We start from the raw sequence: 12,206 nt of genomic DNA, 5'->3' as shown, positions 1-12,206 counted from the left end.
ACCCTGGGGAAAAGTTCATCTGGCCCTGGCGCCTTAGTGACTTTAAGTCTATCTATCTGTCTAATCACGAGCTCCCTACTTATGTTGATGTCGGTTAATTCTTCTACCTCTTCTCTCCTGTAGATCTGTTCTCCCTGAGGTATATCATCTAATCTTTCTTTGGTAAATACAGTTAAGAAATATCTATTTAACGCCTCGCTCATTTCCTCATCACTATCAATCAGTGATTCTCCTGACTTAAGCGGCCCTATCTTATCCCTAACCTTGGTCTTATAAAGCTGAAAGAAGCCCTTTGGATTGGTCTTTGCTTCCCTGGCAATTCTAATCTCATATGTTTTGCCATACGTATGTTTTTCTTTACTGCTCTAGCTAAATCGTTGTAACTATCCCTTAGGTGAGTTTCCCCCCTTTTAATTCTAACATATAGTCCTCTTTTCCTTCCTATTTCAGTTTTTAGCCTGTCAGTCATCCATCTCGGGTAATTACCTGTTGACCTGACTTCCCTGTGAGGTATAAACTGTTTCTGTCCTAATTTAATCTCCCTGACCAGACTATTGTACTCACCCTCCAAGCTACTGACCTGACTAGTGACCTCACCAGAGATTACCGCCCCTCCCTGCTCTGGGTCCTGACCTACTTCTGATCTCATTCCCCTAAGTCTCTGCAGCTGCTTTCTTAACCCTTCATAGTCTACCTTCCTGAAGTCAAGTATTAATGTGTTGTTACTGCTTACTCTATCCTCCCATTTAATATTAAATCTAATTTCCTTATGATCACCGTTACCTAATGAATCCCCAACCTCAATGTTGCTTATTATGTCCTCTCTATTAGTTAACAACAAATCCAAAATATTTACTTCCCTCGTTGGTGTTCTAATTAACTGCTTAAGGAAACTATCCTGTATCACATCTAACAAATGGGACGGGACAACTCACCTCACACACACACACACACACACACCGGGGCAGGTCACTGCCACAGGGGACGGACGTGGCCACCACCACGGGACAACACACACAAACACCGGGGCAGGTCACTGCCACAGGGGACGGACGTGACCACCACCACGGGACAACACACACAAACACCGGGGCAGGTCACTGCCACAGGGGACGGACGTGGCCACCACCACGGGACAACACACACAAACACCGGGGCAGGTCACTGCCACAGGGGACGGACGTGGCCACCGCCACGGGACAACTCACCTCACACACACAGAGGCCCCTCGTGCCCGTCACAGCGGCAGCTGTTCTCGTGTTCTGCTGGGGGTGTCTGAGGGTGAGGGCGCCGCGCCGCGCCGAGGTTTGAGGAGCACAACACAACACACCGCACACAGTGTTGCCAGCAGACACTTGTTGACGCAGCGCAAGGAGCTGCTATATTTAGCAGGATTATGTTAACTATTCACATTATAATAAACATACTCATATAATGCACCTACCAATAAATACTACATAATACAACAATAATATCAATATTGCCAAAGCTCACAGAGCCCTGAGGTTCCTGCGTATATAGGAACCTTAGTAGGTGTAGTATAGCTATAGGTGCCGGCACCATAATTGAGTATTACAATTATATAAAAATCCTAGTTTAAATCATAATACATACATCTTTAGCGTCTTATAATATTACTTTCACTATATGGAAATTTAAAGGAACAACACTCGAACATGTGACGATTGTTTATATTGGAAAAATATATATTTAAATTTCCTATTTCTTGCATTTCCTCATTTCTCAATTACTACTAGTAAGTCCAGCGTTTCTATACCGTAGCTATGAGAAAAATATGTGATTTCAAAATAACAGCAAAAAACTAGTAAGAAAAACCTTTGTCTATATATACAGCAAGTCAAGTCGTACACAGGTTTGTGGGAGGATACACGGCCGAGGCGTGGCCTATGCGTGACACTGCTTGGAGCCAAACTAGAATGTAGAAGCAGGGATTTAGGGAAAACGAAGAAAGGCGGACTAATTTAAATCAATCACTTCAACATGCCCTCCCTCACACCCCACACCGCCGTTTGTAGGCACTGAAATTAGTCACGCAATAGCACAATAAAAACACATATTTTTTCGTCAGTGGCTTGCCTGAACGCGTTGTGAAAGAAGGCGAGAATGCACATCCAGAGTGCACACACGGCCCCAACTTTAGTCACCCCTGAACTGGCGGGTAATTTTCTTTTTTTGGCTCCAAGTGACGTCATCCCGCTGCTCCGCCCCAAAACCGCCTCCTGCGCGTACCGGTCGCAGTTATGAAGCAGAGTGACTTGACTTGGTATATAAGAAGGGAAGGGAAGGTCTGCCATATAAGGTCTGAGTAGTGAGTAGCTACCAACTGTTTACAAATAACTCACACCTATTTCCCCACTTTTATGCATCTATAGCCCTTACAATTAAGCTGTCTTCTTCAGTGTTTTAGGGGGCTGGTTAGGCCATGGGACCACGGCCTAAACAGTAAAGCCCTGAAACGAGCTCTCATGACGGCATAAGCATTTGTAAACAGTGATTTATTGAGGCGGACAAAAAATGGGAAGGCGGCGGCGAGGTGAACACAGTAAATACCCTCCTGCCAAAGCGAAGCCGAAGAAGAAAGGCGAGGAAAGAGAGAGAAGAAACTAAGGAAATACACAAAATGAAAGAATGAAGAACTGGAGAAAAGCGAGAAAAAAAAGAAAATGGGAAGGCGGTGCAGGAAGCGAATACAGTAAATACCCACCTGCGAAGAGAAGGCGAGGAAAGAGAGAGAAGAAACGAAGGAAATACACAAAATGAAAGAATGAAGAACTGGAGAAAAGCGAGAAAAAAAGAAAATGGGAAGGCGGTGCACGAAGCGAATACAGTAAATACCCTCCTGCCAAGCCAAGCCGAAGAAGAAATGCGAGGAAAGGGAGAGAAGAAACTAAGGAAATACACAAAATGAAAGAATGAAGAACTGGAGAAAAGCGAGAAAAAAAGAAAATGGGAAGGCAGTGCACGAAGCGAATACAGTAAATACCCTCCTGCCAAGCCAAGCCGAAGAAGGCGAGGAAAGAGAATTAAGATACGAAGGAAATACACAAAATGAAAGAATGAAGAACTGGAGAAAAGCGAGAAAAAAAGAAAATGGGAAGGCGGTGGCGAAGCGAATACAGTAAATACCCTCCTGCCAATAAGAGAAGCCGAAGAAGAAAGGCGAGGAAAGAAAGAGAAGAAACAGGAAATACAAAATGAAAGAATGAAGAACTGGAGGAAAGCGAGAAAAAAAGAAAATGGGAAGGCGGTGCACGAAGCGAATACAGTAAATACCCTCCTGCCAAGAGAAGGCGAGGAAAGAGAGAGAAGAAACTAAGGAAATACACAAAATGAAAGAATGAAGAACAGGAGAAAAGCGAGAAAGAAAGAAAATGGGAAGGCGGTGCACAAAACAAATACAGTAAATACCCTCCTGCCAAGCCAAGCCGAAGAAGAAATGCGAGGAAAGGGAGAGAAGAAACTAAGGAAATACACAAAATGAAAGAATGAAAAACTGGAGAAAAGCGAGAAAAAAGAAAATGGGAAGGCGGTGCAGGAAGCTAATACAGTAAATACCCTCCTGCCAAGCGAAGCCGAAGAAGAAATGCGAGGAAAGAGAGAGAAGAAACTAAGGAAATACACAAAATGAAAGAATGAAGAACTGGAGAAAAGCGAGAAAAAAAGAAAATGGGAAGGCAGTGCACGAAGCGAATACAGTAAATACCCTCCTGCCAAGCCAAGCCGAAGAAGAAAGGCGAGGAAAGAGAGAAGAAATGCGAAGAAAGAGAGAGAAGAAACTAAGGAAATACACAAAACGAAAGAATGAAGAACTGGAGAAAAGCGAGAAAAAAAGAAAATGGGAAGGCGGTGCACGAAGCGAATACAGTAAATACCCTCCTGCCAATAAGAGAAGCCGAAGAAGAAATGCGAAGAAAGGGTGAGAAGAAACTAAGGAAATACACAAAATGAAAGAATGAAGAACTGGAGAAAAGCGAGAAAGAAAGAAAATGGGAAGGCAGTGCACAAAGCGAATACAGTAAATACTCTCCTGCCAAGCGAAGCCGAAGAAGAAAGGCGAGGAAAGAGAGAGAAGAAACAGGAAATACAAAATGAAAGAATGAAGAACTGGAGAAAAGCGAGAAAAAAAGAAAATGGGAAGGCGGTGCACGAAGCGAATACAGTAAATACCCTCCTGCCAAGCCAAGCCGAAGAAGAAATGCGAGGAAAGAGAGAGAAGAAACTAAGGAAATACACAAAATGAAAGAATGAAGAACTGGAGAAAAGCGAGAAAAAAAGAAAATGGGAAGGCGGTGCACGAAGCGAATACAGTAAATACCCTCCTGCCAAGCGAAGCCGAAGAAGAAAGGCGAGGAAAGAGAGAGAAGAAACTAAGGAAATACACAAAATCAAGGAAATCAAAGAAATAATGAAACAAAGGAGAAGGGAGGAGCATGTGCCATATCCCAACCCCCAGGCAGTACATTATACAACTAAGGATATATGTGGAGGTAGCACCAGGAAACTAGAAAGATACAAAAGTAGGGGACAAGTGATAAAAAAATAATAAATAAATAAGGCCTTGATCTCGAGGTATGTATACTCTTTGCCAACTCAACAGCTGCTTATAATTCAATTACATATCCTTGGCAATACAAAAAGCGCAAAATCTGACTGTGAATGAGTGACAAGATTAATATGCAATGGTTTTCTAATACATTTTACATGACTGATTGATTGATTGTTTATTGTTGCAAGTAAACAACAAAGGAGAAGGGATCGGAGCATGCCATTCAGACTATATATAAATTTTGGCAAAAAAGAGAAAAGAAAAGAAAGGAAGAGGAGATGTAAAGAAATTTGGAAACTCAAAAGACCCAGACCGAGAAAGACAGACCCAGAAAGAGTTACATGAGGGAGTGTCGTTATAAAGGCAAGACTCCCGGCCACCGGCAACTCACTCAGGATGAAGTGCTTAACAAAGTGACGCAGTACTGAAAAGTGTGAGTGAAAAAGAAGAAAAGAGGAACGAAAGGAAGATACAAAGCGTCACAGGTCAAAAGAAGAAGAAGACCACGAGAAGGACGGAAGTGGACAGGAAGGAAAATTACGCTGGCGGCCCACCACGTGTTCGCCTGAGTCCTCTCCAACATGGCAGAACGCGGTAAGTTGGGCGACTCATTATGTCATTAGGATCAGTATGAGTTGAGGGTGGCTGGCTGAGGCGGTGGTGCAGTGTGATGAGGGTGCAGGAGAGCATGGCTGGCCTCGGTAAAGCCCCGTTCACACTGTGCCGACTCTGGGCCACGACAACCCAGCGACTTTTCCATTTGACAAGTTGGGTCCCACGGTTCAAGAAGGGGGGAAGGTTTTATTGGGGTCTTGGTGTCTTGCCGACTGTCTGGGACTGGGACAAGACCTCTTTCAAGACATGCCCGACCCTTTCACATCAACACCCACACGCCGCCGCCGCGAGAGGACGTGCCTGCTCTCTCTCAACACATTTGAACTCAGCTGGCCTGCCTCCACTTCTCTTCTACAACATTCTTGCTGAACACCGGTAGTTTGCTCAGCCCAACCGGTAACTGGCTGAAATGACTGGTAAGCAGGTAAATGGCTATGGGCCCCGGGATCGGGCCATGACCCTGGCGCAGCAGGCAGCACTGTGGGATTGTTTCGTCACCCGGCCGTGGTGATAAACTTTTCCCCTGTGGTACCTGTGGTGTAAACATTGGTGATGAGTGTGAGCATTGCCTGACCTGGACTCATGGTGCTCAGAAGTGTTCAGGCCTTCCATTCAAAGCCTTCAAGAATGTTGTAGAATTTTCCGCCCAAAGTGTACTTACTTACTTGGTTTACTTGGTTGAATCTAGAGGGTATTCCTCACAGCTGTGGTGGACCACCGCTGCAGCCGGCCCGAGAGTCCTCCCTTAGGAGAGCTATTTGGTCCGGCACAGAATTTGAGGCTGCCCTGCAGTAAGCCGTGTAGCCTGGAACAGGAGGCTCGTCTGCCAGCGTTTGCAGGAAGTTGTCCAGTCCTTTTTTGAATCTGGCGACCGAGCAGCCCGTGGTGTCTCTGACGTGTCTAGGGAGCACATTGAAGAGCCTAGGACCACTGTGTGAGAGGCTGGAGGCGAGGAGATTCTTTATTCTCCCCGGTGCTGTTGAAGGGAGGGCCCGTCTCTCGCATAAGCGACCGGTACGCTCGCTTGCTTTGGCTTTGAGTAGCTCTGGGGTGGGATCCGGCACTTGCTGCTCCAATACCTTCCACACATATATGGCCCCATATCTCTCCCTTCTTCTCTGTTGAGAGTATAGCCCCAGCTTTTGTAGGCGTTGCCAGTAATTGAGGCCCTTCATGCCTTTAATTGTCCTGGTGAAGGCCCTCTGTACCGACTCCAGCTCTTGTATGTCACCCTTTTTGTGGGGTGACCAGAGCTGGCTGCAGTAGTCGAGTACTGGCTGTATGAGTGCCTTCCACAGTGCCAGCATGACCTCCTGTTCCCTTGACCTAAAGGTTCGGAGGACCCAGCCGACCATCCGCCTGGCTTTGCTGGTTGTTTCCTTGATGTGGTGCTGGAAGGTGGCATCGTTGTTCATGTGGACACCAAGACACTTGACGACCCGGCTTGGTGGAATCACTGTCTGTCCCCCTGAATATAGGTTGGTGGAGTCTTTTAGCTCAGTGTTGGGCCCTAGTCTCAGGAGTTCAAATTTTTCCTCGTTGAATTTCATATTGTTTGTTTCTGCCCATTCAAAGATCTTTTGTATGTTTGTCTGTAGTTTAAAAGTGTCACTTTCCTCTCTAATCCTGTGGCTGAGGGTGGTATCATCCGCAAAGGAAGACAGAAAGGAGCTGTCGACCACTTCCTCTATGTCAGCCATCAGGACCAGGAAAAGCAGGGGGCCGAGGACTGAACCCTGGGGGACGCCACTGACAACCTTTTCTTGCTGTGATATGTGGCCATCGACAGCGACTGCCTGTGTCCTGTGTGTGAGGAAGCTGTGCAGCCACACACCCAGCTCACCCGTTATCCCCATGGCCTTCAGCTTGTGAAGGAGGATGCCATGGTCGACCCGATCGAAGGCCTTGGAGAAATCCAGGTACACGACGTCCACATTACCTCCTTCTGCAAGTCCTTGGAGCAGCCAGTCGTAGTGGGCCAGCAGGTTGGAGAGGCACGATCTTCCCTTTCGGAACCCATGCTGGGAGCTGCTCATGAGGTCATTATCCTCTAAGTAAGCCATGATGGTATCCCTAATTATTTTTCAAATATCTTTACTATATGGGAGGTGAGGGCCACAGGTCTGTAGTTTTTTGCCTGGCTTCTGTCTCCCCCCTTGTGGATTGGAGAAATTACTGCCCTTTTTAGTGTGGACGGAATGATGCCGGTGTCCAGAGATTGGCGCCAGAGCTTGTAGAGGGGGCTTGCCAGTGCCTCTTTGCATTTCAGGAGGAGGATGGATGGCACACCGTCAGGACCAGCAGCAGAGTTCATCTTAAGTTCGCTGATGACTCTCTGAATGTCAGCTGTGGTGAATGTAACATTTGCAAGGTTATGGTGGGTCTGGCTGCAGTCTATGAAGAACTCACTGGGGTTGTGTATGATCTTTGTAGTTTGTGGCTGTGAGAAGACTGTCGTGTACTGCTGGGACAGGATGTGACATGTTTCTTGGGGATTTCTTGACATTTCCCCATTTTCTGCATTAAGTGGCCCAACTCTGGCATGTGTTTTAGAAAACTTTTTGCAGTACTTGAAAAAGAATTTGGGGTTGACCTTTATGTTTTTGACTGCCTGATTTTCTTCCCAGTCTCGCTGCTTTTCGTGAGATTCTCTGATTTATTTTTCGACGGCAGAGATTTTGGCTTGAAGCGAGCTCTTTTGACAGTCGTTTGATGTTTTAAGCATGTGCTGATTTAAGGTGGCCCATCTCCTCATCAGTATTTTCCGCTCCCTTGGTATGTCACTTCTCCTGGAACCTTGCCTTCTCTTCATTGGGACATTGCCTTCGCAAGCTCTTAGGATGGTCGTGAGCAGGCTATCTTCCATAGTTTCGGGGTCACCGTCCTGCAATACTGCCTCCCAGTCAGTGTCCCTTAGATGAGCATTTATCAGGTCCCAATTTACTTCACTGCTGAAGAAGTTGAGACTAGAGAAAGGGGTCTTTTCTCTAGGTCTGGTCACTTCAGGGGGTAGTGTTGATATCTTGTAGTTTGTGTGTATCCTGAGAAGCCTGTGGTCAGAGAAGATAGTTTTCTCGGCAGCGATGCTATTCACTGCATCACTATTGTTTGTGAAGAGCAGGTCAAGGATGTTGTTGCCCCTGGTCGGATCAGTTATAACCTGAATAAGGAAAGCAGAGTTTGTTCTATCTAGGAGTAATTCTGCCTGAGACTTATCGGCAAGCGTGCTCCCAGTTAAAATCCCTTCAGGCCATTTTAAGAAGGGGAAGTTGAAGTCCCCAGTGAGGATAATATCAGGTGTTGGGATGGGTAAGGAGTCCAGCAGGTGACTCGGGGCCACCATGGCATTGCTGAAATTCCTGGGGCAGCAGCTCGGTGGGCGGTAGCAATTTACAAGCACCATATTGCGTGCCTGTATGTGGATTGCCTGGAGTTCTACTTGGCCGTCTGAGTATGGCATGAGCAGTTTTGCATTTAGAGCTATGTCATCCCTCAGGTATATTATTGTGCCTCCATGGGTTCGTTCTTTCCTATCAGTCCGGAATGAGGTGTAGTTGGAAATACTGATTTCTGCCTCTTTGACTCCTGCAGATAGGTGGGTTTCAGTGAGGGCAATAAACATGAAGGCCTCCACCCGGGCTAGTTCGCTGAGAAATGGGAGCTTGGTTTGGTTAGTCTTCGGGTAGAGACCTTGAATATTGCCCACTAAGAGTTTCTCCACTAGTGAGCCTCTATCCTGGGCCAGGCCCAGGTTGGGTTCATGGTTGCCACTACTGCTGGAAGCAATTGTGCGGGGTGACTCTGCTGGGTTATGTCTGTACTTCCTGTTGACTAGGACGAAGTCAAAAACAACCTAGTAGCAATGATCTAGCTCAACTCTTTGAAACAGTTAAAGGCTTAAGTAGTGCAGTTGCCAAGGTGTCTGATGAGATCAGAGTACTTAGATCAGGTTCAGGGCCAGCCACTCAGCTCCCAGTTCTGTTTCAATGCCTAGCCCCACAGAAATTAGGAATATCTTGCATAAGGAGGCAGTGGAAATCAGAGAAAGAGAGAAAAGAGCTGACTCTGATCATCCGTGGTTTGGGCTCAGATGTTGAATCCCTCTCTCAGAAGTTTGGGGATGTGGTGTCTTTTCTTTTTGGTGTTGGGAAATCTATCGTTTTGGAGGAAATTGCGCCCATTAAGTCTGACCTATGTCGTGCTAAGATCAAGGATACTGCTGCTAGACGTGACTTGCTGGATGCGGCGAAGAGACTTAAAAATTCTAATTTTGATAAAGTGTACATCACTAGAGACATGACATTCAAACAACGGGCAGTTCTTAAAGAACGTCTGTCCTCTCGCAGGCAGGACTCTAACAGCGGTGCTCAGCCCCAAAATATGCTGCCCAAGGATGTCAGTAGTGACGGTGGTGGAGCTATTGATGGAGTTATGTCCTCGGGAGGAGCCCGTAGAGTAAAACTATCACCAGCAAGTAACGGCCACACTGCTGGTCTTACTGCAAAAAACTAGCTCCACCAGCGTTATCCAATAATCACATCCTTTGTTCTAAAGTTTTTAATGTTGCACTTTCCAATTTAAATAGCTTATCCAATAAAGTTTTTTATGTAAATAAGTTTTGCCATGAGGAGAATATAGCCATATTTTCAGTCTCAGAGACACGGCTGCAACCAGTTATAAAGGATTCGGTTGTTAATATTGATGGCTATTCTCTATTTTGTAATGATTATGATCAAGGTTTACAAGTTTAACGACGCTGGGTCCTTTCCCAACACCTTAACTTTGTCTGCCTACGTTGGATTTGTATATCCTAACAGTTTACTGTCCTCCATCCTACACACAGGAAGACAACAGTGCCCTTATTGAATTCATATCAAATATCTGTGTCGGTAAAGAATTCATAGGTAATTATGGGTGACTTCAATCTGCCCTCCATCTCTTGGAATGATGTGGTGCCAGACCATAACGTTACTGCTTGTGACATCATGTTTCTTAACCTATTCCAAACTTTGGGTCTCCATCAGTGGGTTCTAGAACCAACTTTTATTAAGTCAGGAAACATTTTGGATTTAATCCTTACCACTGAAGATGACCATATTCAAGATATCAACATATTTCCTCCTTTTCCTAATTGTGGCCATGCTCTTGTTAAAATAGCATATCTCTATCAAGGAGAAGACACTCATGATAGGGTTGGTGCTCCTCTATTGGACTGGGCCAGGGGTAAATATGGTGAGATCTGCAATGCTCTTCACCAAACTGATTGGGACTACGAACTAATGCATCTCTATGTTGACACTGCTAATGCCTTTTATCCAACACCCTGATCCAGTTAGCCAACCAATTCATCCCTATAAAGAGGCCTCGGAGTAAGTGTCCACCTTGGAGTAGAGATATTCCTCGTAATCTATTTAAACAACGCAGCAAACTTTGGATGGAATACAAACACTTACGACAAGCTCACGGTAGACAGTCTTACCTCACGCTACAAAAGCTATTCAAGTTTAATGAGACCAATGCTATTCTAAGGGCTTCTGTCCTAACCACTCAAATCAACTATGAGGACAGGCTCATCCAGCTCCGCTCTTTAGGCTACTTAAGGAATGTGCTCTTGAACTTGCCTACCCCATGGCTATCCTTTTCAATATGTCAATGGCCTCGGGCTCCTTTCCTCAATTGTGGAAACTTTCCCATGTATCCCCCATCTATAAGAAAGGGCCTCGTAGTGATCCCCTAAACTACAGACCCATCAGCCTCAATCCCATACCCTGCAAAACTATGGAGCGCATTATCTGCAAGTCTCTTTATGGATTCATTGAAGATCACTTATTGTTCGACAAACACCATTTTGGCTTCAGGCCAAACAGATCTGTGTCAGGTCAGCTCCTACTTACTTACGACTATGTAACATACTGGTACGACTGGGGTCACGTGGTGGAATTTATTCTATTTGATTTAGTCAAGGCGTTCGACCGTGTTCACCACCAGGTACTGGTAGATAAGTTAATCTCTATTGGGATCGCTGGGAATCTTTTACAATGGATCATCAGCTTCCTTGTTGGTTGCACCATAAGGGTCTCTGTCAATGGTTGTGTAAGTTCTCCTAAGCCCGTTCTAAGTGGTGTTCCGCAAGGCTCCGTTCTTGGACCACTCCTGTTTCTTATCTTCATTAACCACACTTGTTCTCAACTCCAATGTGAGTACAAAATGTTTGCGGATGATCTTAAACTTTACCTCCATTTAGCTCCTTTATCTAATTCTGATCAAGCCTCACATGAAATGCAAAATAGTATTGATATGCTGTCAGCCACCGCCTTCTCCTGGGGGCTTAGATTCTCCTCTAACAAGTGTGTCCACCTCCTCTTTGCTAGACTACACCATGTGATGATAGACAATCTTCATCCTCTATACACACTTAATAGTTCACCAATCAACCGCTGTTCTACACACAAAGACCTTGGTGTGATTGTAGACAACAAATTGAAATTTCACCAACATATCAGAAGTACTGTTACAAAGGCTGGAGGTGTCGCAACAAACCTGCTGAGGTCCACTGTCTGCCGCTCAGCTAAGTTCCTGTCCTCCCTGTATATCTCTGAGGCTAGACCTGTTCTAGATCTTGCTTCCCCTGTGTGGAACTCGGGTTATCAGGGAGATCTGAAATTGTTGGAATCTGTGCAACGTAGGTGGACCAAACAGGTTGATGGGCTAAATGATCTCTCGTATGCTGATAGACTGGCCAGACTTAACCTTTTTTCAGTCAAAGGTAGAATGCTTTAGACAAGACATGATCTACTGCTACAAAATATTCCATGGTCTATTCAACCTTCTGATGTTTTCACACTGTCCCCACCAGTGGGCACTAGAGGCCACCAATTCAAGATCCTGATGCAGCACACAGAAATGGAAGCTCGTAGGCGATTTTTCTCTTGTCGGGTGATTCAGCGTTGGAACTCCTTGCCCTCTGATGTGGTTAATGCTCCAAGCCTGTCAACTTTTAAGTCTAAGCTACAACTACTTTTGA

At 45.5% G+C, this 12,206-nt stretch overlaps 2 protein-coding genes across 4 annotated transcripts in view; one reads left to right on the top strand and one right to left on the bottom strand.

Annotated features, from left to right (window-relative positions):
- The window catches only part of LOC127003683 (H/ACA ribonucleoprotein complex subunit DKC1-like), an 84,684-nt gene extending 83,288 nt beyond the window's left edge, over window positions 1-1,396 (bottom strand). Inside the window, exon 1 of one of the 3 annotated variants that reach the window (XM_050870608.1) lies at window positions 1,209-1,396. The gene's annotated coding sequence lies outside the window, so the exon portion shown is untranslated. The remainder of the gene's footprint in view (window positions 1-1,208) is intronic. The other 2 variants (XM_050870606.1, XM_050870605.1) reach the window with 2 other exon arrangements.
- Window positions 1,397-8,523: 7,127 nt separating this feature from the next.
- Window positions 8,524-12,206, top strand: part of LOC127003884 (H/ACA ribonucleoprotein complex subunit 4-like) — a 54,243-nt gene continuing 50,560 nt past the window's right edge. The window contains exon 1 of the mRNA XM_050870991.1: window positions 8,524-8,557. Coding sequence (XP_050726948.1) covers window positions 8,524-8,557 — 34 coding nt within the window. The remainder of the gene's footprint in view (window positions 8,558-12,206) is intronic.

The sequence above is a fragment of the Eriocheir sinensis genome, chromosome 26 (assembly GCF_024679095.1).
Source record: "Eriocheir sinensis breed Jianghai 21 chromosome 26, ASM2467909v1, whole genome shotgun sequence".
Classification (NCBI taxonomy): Eukaryota; Metazoa; Arthropoda; class Malacostraca; order Decapoda; family Varunidae; genus Eriocheir; species Eriocheir sinensis.
The sequence above is the reverse complement of the archived record's forward strand: the minus strand, read 5'-3'. Positions and strand labels throughout refer to the sequence as shown.